General features: G+C 35.5%; 1 protein-coding gene across 2 annotated transcripts in view; it reads left to right on the top strand.

The window, feature by feature from the left end:
- ATG2B (autophagy related 2B) overlaps nucleotides 1-18,973 on the top strand; it is a 49,712-nt gene that overhangs the window by 17,598 nt on the left and 13,141 nt on the right. Inside the window, exons 15-33 of one of the 2 annotated variants that reach the window (XM_075426373.1) lie at nucleotides 1,360-1,633; nucleotides 2,437-2,542; nucleotides 3,625-3,817; nucleotides 3,945-4,087; nucleotides 5,246-5,403; nucleotides 5,653-5,825; nucleotides 6,135-6,282; nucleotides 7,153-7,352; nucleotides 8,221-8,301; nucleotides 9,945-10,051; nucleotides 10,326-10,418; nucleotides 11,206-11,276; nucleotides 12,260-12,336; nucleotides 12,570-12,740; nucleotides 13,221-13,362; nucleotides 14,333-14,535; nucleotides 15,523-15,749; nucleotides 16,450-16,558; nucleotides 18,447-18,641. In XM_075426373.1, coding sequence (XP_075282488.1) covers nucleotides 1,360-1,633; nucleotides 2,437-2,542; nucleotides 3,625-3,817; nucleotides 3,945-4,087; nucleotides 5,246-5,403; nucleotides 5,653-5,825; nucleotides 6,135-6,282; nucleotides 7,153-7,352; nucleotides 8,221-8,301; nucleotides 9,945-10,051; nucleotides 10,326-10,418; nucleotides 11,206-11,276; nucleotides 12,260-12,336; nucleotides 12,570-12,740; nucleotides 13,221-13,362; nucleotides 14,333-14,535; nucleotides 15,523-15,749; nucleotides 16,450-16,558; nucleotides 18,447-18,641 — 2,871 coding nt within the window. Of the gene's footprint in view, nucleotides 1-1,359; nucleotides 1,634-2,436; nucleotides 2,543-3,624; nucleotides 3,818-3,944; nucleotides 4,088-5,245; nucleotides 5,404-5,652; nucleotides 5,826-6,131; nucleotides 6,283-7,152; nucleotides 7,353-8,220; nucleotides 8,302-9,944; nucleotides 10,052-10,325; nucleotides 10,419-11,205; nucleotides 11,277-12,259; nucleotides 12,337-12,569; nucleotides 12,741-13,220; nucleotides 13,363-14,332; nucleotides 14,536-15,522; nucleotides 15,750-16,449; nucleotides 16,559-18,446; nucleotides 18,642-18,973 lie in introns of both variants that reach the window. The other variant, XM_075426372.1, reaches the window with a different exon arrangement.

Here is an 18,973-nt window from a genome sequence, read left to right as displayed (position 1 = left end):
GGCAAGGTGGCACTAAGGCTGAGTTTGCTGATTCCAATTGATTTGTGGTGGTTGGGTTTGTTTGTTTGGTTTTGGTGTGTGTTTGTGGTTGTTTTTTGTTTGTTGGTTTGTTTTTTTTTTACTTCTGATGCAGAACAGTAGCCAGCTGATGTAAATAATCATTTTAAATTAATCACAGAATCACAGAATGGCAGGGGTTGGAAGGGACCTCTGTGGATCATCTAGTCCAACCCCCCTGCCGAAGCAGGGTCATGTAGAGCAGGTTGTCAATTAAGTGATTACATGCTTGATTATGGACCTAAAGACAGTGGTAGCTGCTTCACAAACTGTGTAAGTTCTCTGCTTTTTGAAGCAAGCGGAACTGGGCAGAAGAGAGGAATCTTGACTGACTTCTAATCCCTAATCCGTCCCATCATGCTCTCCAGCAGCTGATAGAAACTGTTGCTGACAATGCCACTTCGGTATTGAAATCTTTCGGTGTCACAGTCAGCCCAGCTACTTCTGGTGTGCGTTAATTGCTTTTAGCATAGGTAATAGAAAAGATGGGGAACATATGCTTTGTGTACTAGTGATCGAGGACTAATAGAAGAAGGTGGAGCTTATTTATCTTGGTTCAGGTTTTCAGTAGGATTTAAGTGTTAGTATATTTAGCACAATAAGATTAAACTTGAAGGCTCTTCTTGAATTGCCTGGGGAAGGTTTAATGCAATTAACTGATTTTCTACATAACAATAAATACCTTAATGTGATTTTATTGCCGCATTGATTCATTACAGAAAAATTAGTCTTCAAAACTTATTGAAGAGAATCCTCATTTAAAAAATTTGTAAGACATCAATAATTTCTGTCAATATGGTTATGTCCTGAAAGTTTGGGTTTTTTTCATTGATGGTCAGCAATAACTATGCTCGGGGAGGTTTGAAATGACATGTCAGTGACAGGACCTGGAAGCCATGACTTACTGACAGGGGCAAATATGCATGATAGTAGTTCCCGGCTTCTCAACAACCACATTTTTAAAAAAAACAAACTGAGACACATGATACTGCCTAACTGGAGCTGAGTGTTGTTTGATACTCTCACTCGCTAGTTTAAGAGAGTAAAGTACAAAGCCATTTTTTGAAAGCTTGCTAACCTTTGCAAATACTTAACTTCTAACTAAATATAATCTTAACAGCAGCAATAATAGAGGAGTATCCTAAGAATAATAATCATTGGTCCTAATGTGTGTGTTTTGTGTGCCGTATGAGAACTTAATATTTTTTGTTTCTAGATATTATGTCATCAAAAGCTTGCCCCATAGTAATTTCTAGTGCTATTTAATTTAGATTTTTCTCCTTTACTTTTTTTTTTTTTTAGCATAAAGCATTTACTGAAGTTTTTCTGGATGATTCACATACTCCGGCAAACTGTAGAGTTTCAGTTCAAGTCACTGCCCCAGCATTAAATCTCTCTGTTCGATTCCCAATACCTGACCTACGGTCAGATCAGGAAAGAGGACCGTGGTTTAAGAAATCACTTCAGAAGGAGATTCTTCATCTGGAATTCAGAGATATGGAATTTAAAACTGAGTTTACAGGAGGGTCAACTCCAGAACAAGTTAAGTTAGAACTTACCTTTAAAGAGCTAACTGGTAAGAATATTAACATTATATTTGAATAATCTTTTTTATTTTCCCAAATATTACGTAGCTGAGACAAAGATCCTCTGATACGGAGTAACACAGGCAGCCTATTTCCACCTGAATTTTTGAGCAGACATCTCTGCTACGGTTTAGTGTTCTGTACTAAATATCAGCACAAGACAAAATAATACTTCTAGGAGGAGAGGCTAATGTGTGTAGGTGCAGTGCTAGTGTTCTTATTTTTGTGATCTGAGCTAGTATTACTGGTTTTTTTCTGTTACATTGTTATACCAGTTTGTTTCAGTTTATAGTATCTCTGGGATCTCTAGCATGGTGTTAGGGTAAGTTTGTAGGAGAATACTACAGCTATGCAAATGAAGAGTCTCAGGTCTAGTCTAGAAGTGAAGTGAATGATGTCCTAAATAACTGTCATTGCAAAAACTTTAATACTTTTATACTATAATATATTTCAAATCTGTGAGAATGGTTTATATTTGTGACCTTCTCTGCAGATTTGTCATTCCATACTTTTCAAGTGTGTGACATAATGCAGTGATGCTATAAATGCAGATATCTGTGCATTAGAAGCATCTGGTTTTCTAACTACTGCTAGCTAGAAGAGAATGTGAAATAATTTCTGTTTCTAAAAATTGATACTTAATTTTTGGAGGAAAAGATGACAATATTTACGTAAGTACCTTCATAATAGCATTTACAACTTAGCCTGTTGGACGCCAACCTGAGGAGTGGGTAACCTGAAGTTAACAGTTGTTGTTCCTGTGTTAATTTTTTAAAAATCTTTTTCTATTCAGGTTCATTTGAAGAAGATAATGCAGAAGCACCAATAAAGTTTTTTCAGGTGTCTGGTGGCATAGATGGAGATATAGCATCATCATCAGATAATTTTGACTGGCCTCGGTAAAATAATGTTTGGTTTTTTTTAAACACGAGTTGTTTGGATTTTTATGAAACATTGCTATTTTTCTGACTTTAATGCAGACTGCCTGTGTGGTAAATGCTTTAAAATAATTTGCAGAGAAAGAATGTGTAGCTGTGGAAAAGAAACCAAGAATTTATATTTAAAAAAAAAAAGTCTGCATTTATAATAATGCAAGATAGTTTTAATGTATGATGGTTTCTGCGTAGAGTTGAATAAATATCAGTGAAAGTTAGATGGATGATTGGACATTTGAAACTTTCTCCCCCCTTTTTTTTTCATGACTTTACCTTTACTCTCACTTTTAGATTCAAGACTGAATACCAGACAACAACAAAAAAAAGCTCAGTCCCATTTTGCCTCAAAATATTAATATAAGCCGGTATAAAGCCATAACAACAAAAAGGATAATTTTATTGTGACTGAGTTATTGCAGCTTATATTCACGTGTAAGGCAATACCATACTTTAGAGTTACTGAACAGAAGGACTTAACAGCTGTAGCATGTAATAAGATGTTTAAAGAGGCAATTTTAGATTTGTTCCAGAATTTGCCACATACATTTTTTGCCACAAAATTTACTGGCTTTCTGACTCCATGTTTGTAGGGATGTTTTCTCATCGTGGTTTTCTTTTATGGTGGTACAAATAGATTTTTTCAGAACAGTGTGTACATGTAATACATTACATCACATACCAGAACATTTTTTTAATAGCTGTTGATGGTCTAATTATTATTAAGCATTATTTTGGGAGAGCGCTAGATTTTTGTTATGTCACCTAATGGTCACCTGATGGAGCTGAAAAAAGCAAACACTACCCTTTTTGCCTGATGGTTCTTTTTCCATGTCCCTTTGTGCCTTACGTTTGGTATTTTTCATAATGGTATTGCTTTGTCTAATAAAATGTGTTATTGTCTAATAAAAAAAATCCGTGGTCTCTGAGCTATGTAGTCTATGTGTATTTAATAGCTAGCTAATAGAGCTAGGGGATACGTGACTCTGCATCTATGAAAATTCTAAGTATCTCTAATGGCTTATTCTGCATAATTTCTCCAATGTCAGGATTGTGTTGAAAATAAACCCTCTGGCTGTGCACTCTATTCTGGAAAGGATAGCAGCTGAGGAGGAAGAAGGTGATAATAACTTTCAAGAGGAAGAAGAAGGAGGGCCTCATTCTTTGAAGGATGTCTGTGATATTAGAAGACCAGAGCCTTCTCCTTTTTCTTCTCGTAGGGTCATGTTTGAAAATGAAGAGGTACTATAAAACTTTGTTATTGCTTTGTGTTTATGGTAGTCAAAATTAATATGTTCTCACTGCTTTATATGCTTTCAATTTGGATTTTTTTTTACTTGAGAGTTTTTTTAATTTTTTTTTCTTTCAGATGGTGATGCCAGGAGATGTAGTTGAAATGACTGAGTTTCAGGATAAAACAATTAGCAATTCTCATTATGTGCTGGAACTCATGTTGCCAAACATTCACTTAACATTACCAAACAAAAGCTTTTATGAAAAACTTTACAATAGGCAAGTATGATAACTGTTTTGCTTGGTTATCATGACCTGTACTTCTAGTTCTGTATTCATTGTTGATGAAAGCCATTGAATGAGCAGCTGTGGCAGGTGTTTATTTGTATAGTTTTTTAAGAACATATAATGCTATATATTCTTCCAAGTTAACATCAGAGACACCAATTTGTCATATATCTCATTGATGCCATAGCAGCCAGCTGCTAAAAGGTGTTCTGCAGATTTAAGGGTAAAGTTAAATAGTCTTGCTTTCAGTGAATACTTTGTGCAGATCTCTGTTTGCAGTGTTTCATTTTGCTGTGATATTTCTGATTTCTCTTTTATAAATAGATCATTGTACTTCAGAAACATTGCATTCAATTTTATTCTTTCGTTTTTATTCAGTGATTCTCCATCTAAATATTAAAGAGTTCACAATGCAGGCAGGGGGGAAAAAAAACCGTAACAACCCAGTCTTGTAAGCCTTACAGAAGGCTAATGGAAATGTAGAGAAAGTGAACGCAACTTAGATATGTGTTCAGCATTTATTTCTGTTAGTTTTCTGTGTGAAAAACAAAGAAATACAACTAGATTAAATCAACTGAAAAACATGTATTATGCTATGCATTAGCTATGTAAAGAGAGATAGTGATCTGTTTTAGCCTCTGATAAAGGATTACTTCACTTCCAAAGCATTTTTTCACTTCCAGAGTGGCAAAGCTGAACCTTCATTGGATATTCTGTTGGTGTACTTCTGTACTGAATGTCACATACATCTTTACTATGACAGACACAAACTCATTTGAAATCAAAAGAACTAACGTTTCCTGCAACTTTGCTTGAAAATAGATGGGGCCAAAATAGAGTTTTGTCACCGCCCCTTCCAACCTATTGAGCTAATACAGACCTACTAATAGAGCCTTTTGTGTCACTGTCCAGTGTTAGACTGATATGTGTGTACCATAATTACAGAAAAAAGTGTTACTTTAATTATTTATTGTTTTTACTCATGAATGCGTTATTCTTTCTTGTGCCCTTGAACTTTTTTCTCTTCCTTGTTTATGGAATCTGAAGTGTATGATATGAAGTCTGCAAAGGAAATATTAGTAGACTGACCTTATATTAAGTGGGAATATAGTAATGTATTTTATATAATGAGTATGCATTTCTTCCTAGGATCAGCAATGATCTATTGTTGTGGGAACCTACAGCTCCATCTCCTGTAGAAACGTTTGAAAACCTTTCTTATGGTGTTGGACTATCTGTGGCCAGCCAGCTCATCAACACTTTCAGTAAAGACAGCTTTAGTCAATTTAAATCTGCAGTTCATTATGGTAATACACTTAATAAATCATCTAGAACTACAGTGATTTAAAAGCATAATTGGCTGAAGTGATTAAGCCGATAGTGGAAAGAATTTGCAAACTTGTAAGAATGGATTTACTTAAACCAAGAAGAAAAACCATAGATTACTGTTTAATTAAGTTAAATAGGTGTGAAACTTAATTGCATTACTGATGGAAAAACAATGAATTATTTGCATAACGTGTACTAGTTAGAGAGTTTTTCCTTTTATCTATTAGATGATGAGAGTGGATCTGAGGAAGAAACACTGCAGTATTATTCCACCGTTGATCCAAACTATCGTTCGCGCAGAAGGAAAAAGCTTGACTTTCAGAATAAGAACTCGCAAAGCTTTTTGTCTGTTGTGCTAAATGTCACACATGGATTAGTGTCAATATTCACAGATGTAAAGGTGAGATGCTGGGGCTGGAAAATTTGTTCTGTTGTTTTGACCATGGGATCCCCTTCATGCTATATGTGCTGTTTTTAGAAGGAGCAAGTATTTTTAACAGTAATTCTGTAATCTTCATAGTATTGTACTGTAACTAGACAATAATGCAAATCAGTATTTTAGCAATTCTGTTTACTTTCCTTTCATGAGAATAACTAAATGCAAGGAGGAAAATACGTATTGGTAGCAAGTGTTATGTTAATTTAGACTGTCTAACTGCAGCAAACTCAGCGAGCAATCATTTTATCAGTTCTATTCTTCCTTCAGCAGGATGACGGAAATACACTGGACGGAAAATACGGTGAATTCTGGTTTGAGTTCAACAGTGGTTCACTTTTCAGCGTGACAAAATATGAAGGCTTTGAGGACAGACACTATGTTTGTCTCCATTCTGGCAGCCTCAATTTATATCATCAAGGTAGGGATGGGATTGGGGTGGCTTTGGGACTACATTTGACATAAGATTGGAGTTTTATAAGAGAAATGCTATCGCTTTTTTTTTTCCTCTCCTCTGATAGTGTATCATTTGGCACAATAGGTTTAGTTCGTGGCTAATGCTCCTAAATGCTACAGTAATACAACTTCACGATAACTGTATTTACGTAGTTACAGTTTAGCTCAAACTTTCCTTGGCAACTGCTGTGCTTTAAAGATACTGTGAATCTCTGGCAAACTAGCTGTACAGTCTGTTCTTTAATATGAAAGTACACACTTCCTACATGTTATTGGTTGTTTAATTTAAAAAGGTACAGGTTACCAGTGGCTGCTCTGTCATTTCTGGGTAGCTAATTGTAGTCAGCGGGTGAAGAATTTTGACTATGTAGTTTGTATGGCTGGTAACCCCCACGGAGTTAAGCCCTTTAAGGTTTTCCCCTCAAATGACTCTGAATTGATGGTAGTCCAGTTAATGCATTTTCAATGCAAGGCTTAATTATTATGTGTTTAGAGTGTAACCTGGCACCATCTCATAAAACGAAAAGGAGAGACATATTTCTGTCTCTCTATGTAACCCATAGAATTCTGTCCTTTATTTCAACTTTGCCATTTTGTTGGGCAAATAAAAAAAACCAAACCCCATAGTCGCACTGAAGATTTTAGCTAGAACCATGGTTTTAAATACTGGATCACCTGTAATCTCCCCTTCACAATTTTTGGTTGTCAGTGTGCATGAGTAACTTTGGTAATTGAAATAATTTTGAAGGCATTAAGCATAAAAAGGATTTTCCTTAACTCTTCATCAGTAACAGCTTTGAAGCACACAGTAACTTATTCTGAAATCTCTTTGCAGGTATGGTAGATGGGGTTGTCCCTTCCTCTGAAGTGCGACTGCCCAGCACAATACGTCCCCATTGGTTAGAACCTACTATTTGTTTTTCTGAAGAAGATGGTCTTAGTAGGACTACTTCAGATGGTGTAGGAGTGGATTGTCCGAGTATGCTGACCGTTGCGGTCAAAATCCAATCGGATAAAATAGAGAGCAATACAAAGGTTTGTGTCTTCAAATTTGTGCTTTTATAAATTATTTATCTCAGTTTATATGGAAACATCTAGATGCTATAAATGAAGAAACCATAAAATTCTGGGCCAGTCATCCTCAAACTGTAGTTTTCTGTTAGAACCTTTTGGCTGGATTGTAAAATTTAAGTTTCTGCATAATTTACTATTTCTTCCAATGTTTCACTTTACTGATCACACTGTATTTCTTTACTGAATGCATTTCTTGGCCAGTTGACATGTGTCTTGTTTTTCTTTGGTTGAGTTTTAATCTGGTGCCAAACCAGATTAGAACAAATATAAAGTTAAAAGCTTTCTGCTCATCTTACTAGCAGTGTCACCTAATAGGCAGCATTTGCTTACCTGTTTGCAATGCCATTAGGAAATGAGTGGTACATTTGGCTTTGACAGTAGCATTATTATCGTGGCTAAAAGATGACCTCTTAGCTGCCATAGTGGTGACAAACAGGTTGGTAGAGTTATCTAGAGAGGAAGGAATCTGCAGACTAGCACAATGTCATGGGGGCTCAATTAACTCAAAATTGAACAGCATGAGAAAGAATTACATTGGGTTGGTACTTCTGGTAATTCCTGGTGGATCCTAGAGTGAATGAACAGGTAGCCTTCCTTCCTGCCACCACCACAAAACAATCATTTCTAAACTATCCTGTTGCCAAAAATTAGCTAGGGTTTCTGTATTAGGAAGCAAGTTTTTTTGCATGCTTAATCCTGGCCCAGTCCTTTCTTTATTTCTATGCACTTGGAGATTCTGGGAGCAGAAGGATGACTGTGTTTTGTAATCTAGATGTCAAATAGTTACAAGTATTTCATATAAACAAACTCATGCCACTTTCTTGTGCAGGAATTTCTAGTTGCTGTTGGACTAAGAGGAGCCACCCTTCAGCACAGAGTACTGCCTTCAGGTTTAAGCTGGCACGAACAGGTCAGATTGCTACAGTTTTCTCAACTACATATTCAATTTCAGTCTCGTTGCTTTGACAACTGCTGTAAGTAGCAAATTAACCTTGATGGAAAATCTTTGTGTTAGGCTGTGTCTTATCTTACTCTGCCCTTGAAAGTATTATTCTTTACTTTCTTTCTTGGCTGTCTTTGAGACCATTGACAGACTGTAGTCTTGCTCTTAATTTCTTCCTTGTGTATTCTTTTGCTGCAGTTCCCTACATCATCCGAAGTATTTGCCTACAAAATATCAGGGAGGTTCTTTGTTTTGTTGTGGTTTTTTTTTTTTCTTGAAAAAAAAACCTTCAGATGGAAAATCTCAGTAGTCCAATGCTACCCAAGTACTTAGGTAGTCCTTGATGTAAAAAAGCCCTCAAAACAAACAAACGTGCTACTTGCAGCACTGAAAGCATTTCTGTATCTCTGCTCACTTCATTACTGAAGTCCTGTTTCTTCCTGGTCTGTTTCCTGTTTTACATCATTTGGATAGCAATAATGGAGAATAAGAATTTGGGGAAGTAGTAAACAGCAGTTTACATAAATACTTGTAATGCAAGCTTCTGAATTAGAAGGGTTATGCTGATACCTGTGGATGCAGAGGTATAGCGTAGCAGACAGGACTAGAGACCCTTGGTCTGGGAGCTGTGTGTAAGTCTGCGTGAGCTAGGACATGCCATCAGCGCAGTAGCAGTGTAGTTGCATGTACCTACGCCATACTGGATTACAGATAGTAAACCATGATATTCAAGCTTATCCTCCAGTATGTATGGTATGCTTATTTTTTACTTGCATTTTTATTGTATAACTGCATGGAGCTGCACTTGATGCTTTGGACTCTGCAGTGTCATTCCTTCTCAGCATGATATTTGTACGTGTTCATGTAGCCTGCTTTACACCATGTTGCTTTTTTGCTCTGTGAATTTTTGCTCAGTTAACATTGCCTGTAGTGGGCTTGGGAATCTTTTTTGAAGGGGAAGGAGGGAAATAAAAAATTGGTCAAAGAGGTAGGTAGAGGAAAAGATTGAAAGGTTGTTGTGCTCCAGGCTTGGAATAATTTAAGGAGAACTTTTACATTGTCATGGATTTGAGAGAACTATGAGAGATCTTAAAGAGGAGGATAGGAGTTTATTTTATGCAGTAATACATCAACAAGCATTGTGTACGATTCATGTGCACATATTTCTGATTCTCAGCATATTTACTGCCCCCCCCCCCAAAGAAAAAGAAAGATAGCTTGAAGATACTTTTAAGAATGTACAGTATTGTTAGACGAGTTGGCTTTTCAGATAAAGAGAACAAAGAAAGTAGTAACACTATAATAACAACTGCAATAATATATAATAATATTAATAACAACACTTAGGTGCCTGTGGATTGGTCTTTTCCATACTTTTGAGGCTGTAGTTTGGATGGTGTATTTTTTTGCTCTGTTTACATTCTATGCTTTTCTATATTAAGATACTGGGTAAGTACCTTTAAATATCTGAGGTTGTTCACTCACTTTTCCTTCTACTAATCATACGTTTTATTGTCATACTGGTTACAGCTTTTCTGTTTTCTAGTGCATAATTGTTTATTAATTAAAGAGATACTGAAGTATTATAATAATATGTTTGTGATTTTTAGATTTTGTATTTTTTGAATATTTCTGATGAGCCTGTTCTGGGATATAATCCTCCAGCTACAATTACAACTTTTCATGTACATCTGTGGAGTTGTGCTCTTGATTACAGGTAATTAAAACACAAGTGTATGTCACTTGGTGGCACTGCAGCTATATATTTATTCTTTAGGAAAGTTTGAGTTTGCGTATTGTAAAGAATATTTATTTAGGTTTATTTGGAAAAAATACTTAGCTGAAATCCCCTGAACTGTAAGCAATTTAAAGTAGGATAAGCACTTGCCTAGGCCCGGGAAGATCTAGTTAGGTAACCTAGAAAACTTTCATTGCACTTCTAAATAGGAACAGAGTATTAATTTTTTTTTTCTTTTTCTTTTTGTTGTTAGGCCCTTGTTTTTGCCGGTCAGATCCCTACTTACTGTTGAAACTTTCAGCATTTCCAGCAGTGTTTCAGTAGATAAAACCTCTTCTACTCTCAGGTATAATTTAAGTGATTGTGAAATGTGGAAGCTCTGTGAAACTTGTAATGCCTGCCTGCTTTTTTGGCCTAGGAAGTATTCATATTGTGTAAATGATCAAACTGGTTTGCATCTTTTGAAATACACTTTGCTCATGTGTAATCCTTCTGTTTTATTAGGTTAAATACGGTTTTTGTTGTTGGATTGCTTTCTTTAAGAACTAGAAATTCTGCAATTTTTAATATGGTTGAAAGATGTCCTGAAATGAAATTGTGTCTGTGTTCTTAACTAGTAGCACGTGAAGATGTCTTAATGGTTTGTTATTTGGAGACAGTATATTAATTAAGGAAATATTTGGTAAATACTGAGCATCTCTGTAACTTTTTAATAAATTTTCTTGCAACTTTTGTTGAATATTCATTCTGGTATACCTGTTCTGATGTGAAAAATCTGCCAAGTTGCTTGTTTCTGTTGCTAAAACCTTGCAAATGACCTTTGGAACAGATGTATCTGTTACCTTATTAAAAAGGAAAAAAGGTAAAAAATGAAATAAGTGTTAATTCTGTATTCCAAAAGCATTACTTTTTATTCTAGGAAGGATCAAATATAGAAATAGAATTTAATTAGTGATGGTGAAAATATGTTGCAGTGGTTAGTTACCAAGGGATGTGGAAATTATTACAGGTTAAATAGTGTGGATTTAAGATCTATTTGTGTTTTACAATATTTTTTTCTATACTAATTTGTCAGTTGAATTGCACAACATTTCTCTAGTGTGTGTATTTCATCTACTTTTCTTATCTTTTAGGATAATTTTAGATGAAGCTGCTTTGCATCTGTCTGACAAGTGCAACACTGTTACGGTGAACCTCCACAGAGGTAAGGATGTTTTAGATGTGACTAATGAATTGCAGAGCCTAAAGAAACAAAATTACAGACATATTCAGCATACATAAAGGTCTGAGGAGAAAAGGAGCAGCAAGTTGAATATGAATCAATAATGCAGTGTTGATGAAAATCTCAGTGCTCTGGTTTGGATTTGTGGATGTAGAGGTATGTCAGAGAACAGCAGCTTGAAAGTCCTTAATTTCCTTGTTACAGTTCCATAATGGGTATTTGAAAAAAGTGTATTTTTAAAATCCTGGAATTGGCACAGAAAGAAGTCTTCATAGACAAGAGATCTCATTTTATCAGATACATTTTCTAAATAACTTGAAAGGTGTTATATGGCACAGAGTTCTAGGTTCTAAAAAGAAAGATACCAGCTGATTTGCTCTCATTCATATAGTAACCATCTTTAAAGAGTGAGGAACTTGAATCAATATTTAACAAACGAATTGGAGAAGTGATGGAACCCTGTGCCCACAAATGTGTGTGTTTAGCTTAGGTAAGAGAACTCTAGTGAAAGACAGAGTAGAGATATGCCTGTTTTGTTTAAACAAGAAAGAGGGGAAAGAAGTTATTCGTGGTACTGAAAGATTACTACAATGTGAAAATGTCCTCTTACTTCAACTAAAAAACTGCTAGGATGCTTCGTCACCCAGCTTCTGTGTGCCTCTCTCTAACTGTTGCAGATGGGATGAGGATAAATCTCCTAAGAGATTAAACCGCACACAGATGGTGGCGGTGGGAATGATATATTGGATTGAAAAGATTTGAATTCTTGATTTGAGTAGCTGAAATTTCTCTGAGGGTAATGGTCATAAAAGAAGGACATGCAGAGGTATAAAAGGTTTTGATAAAAAAAGAATCCGTTTTATGCTTATGCTATTTCTAATGGTTTAGTAACCAAAAATAGATAGTAAGGATGATATTTGTTATTAAGTCATAATCATTTTTTTTAATTACTCATTGTCTTTCAGATTATGTCCGTGTTATGGATATGGGACTGCTGGAGCTAACTATTACAGCAGTAAAATCTGATTCTGATGGAGAAAGAGTAAGTATTTAATCACAAATAAAATAAAATACAAAATCTCCACAACAGCTTGTGATTTGAAAATTACTTTATTATACTTAGAATCAAGGAACGTTTTTCAGTCTGTGTACTATTTTTTTTAAGTCCTTTTTGACTAGTTAAATAAATTAATGTAAAAACAACTGTATAGATGCTGTTTTTGTGGAACCTTGGGTTGATTTGAAGTGTATTATCTTTTTATTGTTGCTATGTAGACTAAACCATGTTTTGAGCTGCACTGTTCCAGTGATGTAATCCACATTCGTACCTGCTCCGATTCGTGTGCTGCACTAATGAATCTCATACAATATATTGCAAGTTATGGTGATTTGCATCCACCCACAAAGACAGAGATTAAACGTGGAGTTAGCAAGCCAAAAATGAAGGTACAAAATGACAAAATAATATGAACTTAACTTTACGCTTCCTGGTAATATGTTTTAATTTTGATATCCTCATTCTGCTTCCAAAGAATATGAGATTTCCTGCAAATAAATTAACAGATTGTATCTAAATTAAAATATATTTGAGAGTAAAATAGTGCCTTTTTTTCTGCTTTGGTCAGTACTTAATATTTTAAAATATTTTGTGCTGTTTACATACTGTACTTTATTCTTTTCTAAAGAAGGAAATTCCAGGACACATAGGAGCTGTTCAGGTACTCTGATGATCTATATACCCTGAACCATAGTGTTATGTCCTACTTTATGAATCCTCTAGCTCAGAGTTTCAGCTCTGATTGTTTATAAAGTGAAGGTGGTACTTCTTACAGTTTGAGCTGTGTATCAAGCCGTTCTAGCAAAATGTTATTCAGCACAATATTGCAGTTGTCTTTGAGGTAACTGTGTATAGTTCCTCTTCTACAGGTTGAAACCTTTAGCCAACCATCTTCCCACGGAGCAGTCCTCGCTGAATCAGAGCAACAGATTTTACGGGATTTGATGAGTGATGCTATGGAGGAAATTGAGACTCAACAGGCTGCTTCGACCATGAACCCAGAGTCTAATGGTAAGAATCCTTGGGAGGCATAAGCACACGTGAAGTACAACCTTTCTGGAAGAAAACTGGGATTGAAAGTTTTGTGTATGTGCAGATGCTGCAACAAGAATGGGAATGTACCTTTCATGTCTGAAGTCTTCAAACTGTCAGATAGATTCCTGCTTTTAATATAATGGTGATGCAGAAGTAATCTAAGATTCCATTCAAATGCACATTGCTGAGGTACTGAAAACAGCATGGAAGGAATCTGACTTTGTGTGATTGTCAAGAAAGCAAGTTCTCTAGGAGTATAAGTTAGTATGGGTGTAAGTTTATATGGCATACTGCAGTGTGGAGGAATCAAAGACCTCTAGTCTGTGTAGGAAGGCGGTGCGGGAGAACAGTACAGTTCTGAATCACAGGAAGAACTTTCAGCTATGAGGAAATCTTTCAGCATAGAGAACAAGATAATTGGTTTTGTCACAGGATTGTGGCTTCTGCATCATAGCTAGAGTTAAATCCACGTTTAAATTGGCTAAAGATTTTGTCCTGCAAATAGAGAATTTCACTATTTCCGTGATGTCTGGTCCTGTTTTTGATGGTGGAAGGTGAGCAGTCAGTGTAGTACTGATAATTGTTGATGCAGTGGTCTTACTACCGGAATGAGAAACCTGGACACAAAAGTGGGAGGGTTTTTTGTATCTGTGGGGTTCTTTTTTTTTACGAATAGTTGTTCTATATTTTGTCAGTTCACTTCTACTAGTAACTAGTTATGATTATATTGTAATCACTTTCAGTTGTACAGTAGATTAATTTTTGAAAATTGTGTTTTATTCATAGTAAGAATTGATTCAAGATATAAGCAAATTTCCTTGATGTAATTGAAGTAACAAAGTTTAGTTAACTGTTAGGTTATTTTGATCATATTTTCATATTTTGTAAAATTTTTTCGACTGAAACATGTTTGTTTTTTTTTTTTCCACTCTCCTTCAACTCCCAGGAGTTTTGGATGACAGATCTCAAACTCAGGAGCCATCTTGCTCAGATCTTTTCCTGTTTCCAGACGAAAGTGGAAATGCCTCACAAGATCCAAGTCCCACTTATGCTTCATTCACTCATCACCTGATAAATGAGGCCATGGGAGATGTTCCGGCAGAAAGTGATGATTTCTGCGTTCTTTTTGCACCCAAAGTTGCTGTTGCTGTAAGAAGCTTTGAGAATTACTATTAAAAAAAAGACAAAAAACACCAAACTGTAAACTGAATTAGAGAAAAAGATATGTAAGACCTGGACAAATTAGACTTCATAGTTTTTTGTGATTGCTTAGTGATAGTTTTATCAGTGGGCAGAGTAGCAGAAAAATCATCTTTCTGTTTGAAAGGACTTCATGTATTGTACTGTTAGGAATGAATATAAGTATTTTCAATTATATATGATTTTTCTATATCTCAGCAGTATGTAATTGTTCTGTTATCTGAATATTACATTAAACTGTATTGGCAGTTTTCCTACATTTTAGTCATATTTTGTCACTGCCATTTCGACTTAAGTAATGTCATAGAAAAAAAACCAACAACACATTTTAAGCAAAATACAGTATTTATCAAAATAGCAGCTTTGCACATCTAATCTTTTATTCATTTCTCATGGTCTGAGCTTTCGGTGCTTTTATGGGCCTAAGATCCTTGCCAAACCTCAAAGAAAAACTAGTGTGTCACTTGACACCACTGTCTGTCCACTGCATTAAAAGGTTTAGGAAATTAAAACCGGCTTGTATTCATGTTTGTCATAGCGTCTCTGGTTGTATTTGTCTTCATAGACGGAAGTAGTTATGGATCCCTGATTAGAAGTTGCATTTGCCCAGCTATCTTTGAGCTTGTTTGTTTCCGTAAGTGCTTATATGGCAGCCTGGGATCTTCCATTTTTTTGGTTTATTTTTGGTTTTTTTTTCAACTCTTGTTTTGTTTACAATTTGGATAAGGATTTTTTTTAACTACTTCTCAGCTTCCAGTTTATTTTTATGTGCTTTTGTACTTATGTTACTTTGTAAGAATCATTCCTAAACCAAGCCTGTCTTGTTTAAGCTTTAGAAGACAGTACAGAATAGTTTATTTTCATAGGAAACAATTAGACATCTCACTAAAGAAGGCAGATTTCACCTTCTCAATGCAATATACTTTTTTTTATTAGGAAAAAGAGGAAGAGCCAGTAATAAAAAAATTGGTTGCTGATCCAATTATAATAAAGGAAAATCATTTCAGTCAACCTATTAAAAAAACAGATACAAGCAAAGCTCCCCTCCATTTTCCTGTTCCTCTGGTACGCTATGTTGTAAAGGAAATCTCTCTGATTTGGCATCTTTATGGCGGAAGGGATTTTGGGACTGCACCACCATCATCTCCAGCTAAAAGTTTCATGTAAGTGTTTGATGTAACTCTGTAGATTAGAACATTTAAAAATACTTAATTTTCCTTCGATTTGAAGTTAATCTCACTGTTGAATCTCAAGTCTCCTTCACTTGCTTATTTGTTTCCTCCTCACAAGGAATCAATCATAGAATGGTTTGGGTCAGAAGGGACTGTAAGGATCATCTGGAATTGTCTTACTCAGTTTACCTCTGCACACTATTTGTCATATGTCTTAGCCTGGACAAGCTGGGTGTGGTTTTGGTGGTTTTTTGAGGATGGAGGGATGGGATTGCTTTTAAGGGTTGTATTAGAAATTAATTTTTCCTGAGGAGGTTGGGGCTTAAGGAGCATAAGAGACTATTGCTGTGGTAGCTGGAGTCTGCTTTTCAAGGTGTCATGTAAGCTGAAGAGTAAGTAATATTATCACAGCCATAATTAAGGAAATGTTTTATGAATGTTAGTTTGATGGGAAGCATACACCTAGCATTCTGCTTCAATATGCATTACTTGAACAATACCAAGAAAGTATTTGGTTAATAGTAACACAACTTCCAGTATTTTTTCTGTATTTTCTAGTATTTTGCTATTGTAACCGTTGTATACTAATAAGTTATATCCAGTGAAACATACAGGCTTTTAGTGTTAGATGAAAAGTGAGGTAGCTTTCAGTTTATCTGTGAAAGTGTGTTTTTCTTTTTTGTTTCCCCAGAAGTCCCCATAGTTCTCCTTCTCACACGCCAACGAGGCATGGACGGAGCACAGTGTGTGGGGGAAGAGGAAGGAACCCCGACTTCCTGATGGAAATACAGTTAAGCAAGGTGAATTGAGAGAAACAGCTCCAGCCATGACTGTCTGTGTGGGAATGCCTTTACATGTTATATCTGTTTGATGACAGCTTTCCGTTACAATTCAGTAGGATTTCTTCCATTAGTATATACATCTAAGCAATCACTTTGAAGGTGATGAATTTAGAAGTTGTTTAACAAAAAAATGTATTTGTTCCCCTAGCACAATATTGTATACATGCTGAATAAATGTGTTTCTAGAAATATTATAGTAAATATCCTTCATCTTTAGAGTTTTTGCTTAGTGTAACCACGTTTTACAACTGCTGTTCTGTTTTTCTGTCTTCAGTTCTACTCTGAGCTGATACACCTGCTATGAAATTAAATGTTCTAGCAAAATAACTGGGATGTAGATCTGTTGAGACACTCTATGTATCAGTAGGTGATAACTGGATATTAAATAACAACCACTTATATCACAATATTGTTCCTGTTTTTCCCCTGACATGTTTAGCACCCATCAGGCATAAGTATGTAACTTGTTTTTAAGCCTGTGCTTAGCTCTAGCACAGAAACTAGATGCTTGGTTCTAACACTGTGAAGAATATTGTCAAGGAGTTAATCCAATTTCATGTTGGTTTCATGGATCAATAACAAAACCTTTTTAAAATAAGGTTTTCTCAAACATTTCTGTAAACATGGAAGGTACTACATGAAACTAAATGCCTTTTATAGTCTACATGTGTTTCTAGAGCTTAAAATTAGTTCCATTAGCATGTCAAGCTTGCCAGAAATGTTTGATACTTATTTTAGCCTTTTCTAGAAAAAACAAGACATTGCAATAAAAATGAGGACAAAAGGAAGCGTTTTAATATTCCATGTGAAAAACTCCATATGTAGAAATACAGCAATCTCTCTTAATTTGCTGATATTTAATGAGTTGGTGTTAGTACTGAGGCATAGTCGTCTTTTTTTTTCCCCCCTACTTGTACCCATAACTTAGTACAAGGCTTAATAGTAATAATAATATTGAAACAAGAAATTAAGGAGAAGACGACTGTCAAAAACATAAAGTTTTTGAGCAATGTTGATGATAAACACCTATTTTTCTCTTGAACACTTAAAACGTTCGTTATCCCATGTATCTGGAGTACAGGGTACTTAACTAGATGTTAAGAAACACTGTATTTATCTGGCCTGTGGAGGCCACTGTTCTGCTCACTGTGTGTGCTCTGCTTCATTACATTGCAGGCAAGGATGTTATGGGGGTTGTAGAGACAGGGAGTGATTTGTGGGTAACCACAGGTCTTTGATTGAAAATGCGGACTACAACAAGAGATGACAAAAATGAGAGAATTCAGAGTTCTTTAGAATTTAATAAAGGTAATGGATTAGAATTTATGTGGACTGTAGTGAGTAAAGAAAAAGGAAACCGAGACTGAAAGAAGCTACTTGAGAAGTCTGTTGCTAGGGATGAAACCTTACTTTCTGAAGCGTAGCAGGTGCAGGATTCAAGAATTGCAAGATTTCCCAGTACAGGCTTCAACATGATGTAAGACAGACATCAGGATTGAGAGGGAAATGCAGGGTCAATACTAAAAGCAAAACTGTTTTTTTGTGTTACACTGAGTCTGTGTTTTGGCTCGAATTTGCATCCAAAAATATGAAGATGTACACAATTAGGAACTGAAAGATTTCTGCTGCTAGACGTGCAAAAATCTGAGTAGTTTTCAGAAATCCTAATACTATTCTGGTAAATTTAAAATAGTAGACAACTTTTAAAATTCTTGTGTGTGGTGTGTTTGGTTTTGAGGGGTTTTTATAGGTTGTGGTGGTTTTTTTTTTTTTAAAGTATATTCTATTGTTAAAAGTGTTGTTTTCCTTGAAGCTGATTATGCTGGTTTTCTTTCCTTTTTAAAAGGTGAAATTCCAGCATGAGGTATATCCTCCAGGTGTTGAAGAAGGGGAATCCAGTCTGTTGGAGCAGCCAGTGTCACGGCAGGTTTTTATTGTTCAGGACCTGGAGATTAGAGATCGCTTAGCTACATCACAGATGAATAAATTTCTCTATCTCTACTGCAGTAAGGAGATGCCCAGAAAAGCGCATTCAAACATGGTACAGTTGTGGAATATGTTCATTCATTATAATTATAGTGCTTGAACTATCGTTCTGGGGATTGTATACATTTCAGTCTTGCAGAAGAAGGAATATGAGGTCATGGAATATTAAAGTAATACAACTTGTTGATTGTCATTTGCTTGACTCCTTGTGGATATTAAAACTGATTAAAAAGTCACTTTGAATATCAGTATGTCACATATTAATGTTTTTGAGATTCCGTCAGTTTAAAAAAGTAGATGTGCAGGACTACTTTGTTAGCTTTCACATTTTAGTTTTGAACAAACATCTGCTTGTATGACTATGATCAAATTTTTCACTATACATGC

The sequence above is a fragment of the Opisthocomus hoazin genome, chromosome 7, assembly GCF_030867145.1.
Source record: "Opisthocomus hoazin isolate bOpiHoa1 chromosome 7, bOpiHoa1.hap1, whole genome shotgun sequence".
NCBI classification, from domain to species: domain Eukaryota; kingdom Metazoa; phylum Chordata; class Aves; order Opisthocomiformes; family Opisthocomidae; genus Opisthocomus; species Opisthocomus hoazin.
Note: the sequence above shows the minus strand (reverse complement) of the source record. Positions and strands in the feature narration are given on the sequence as shown.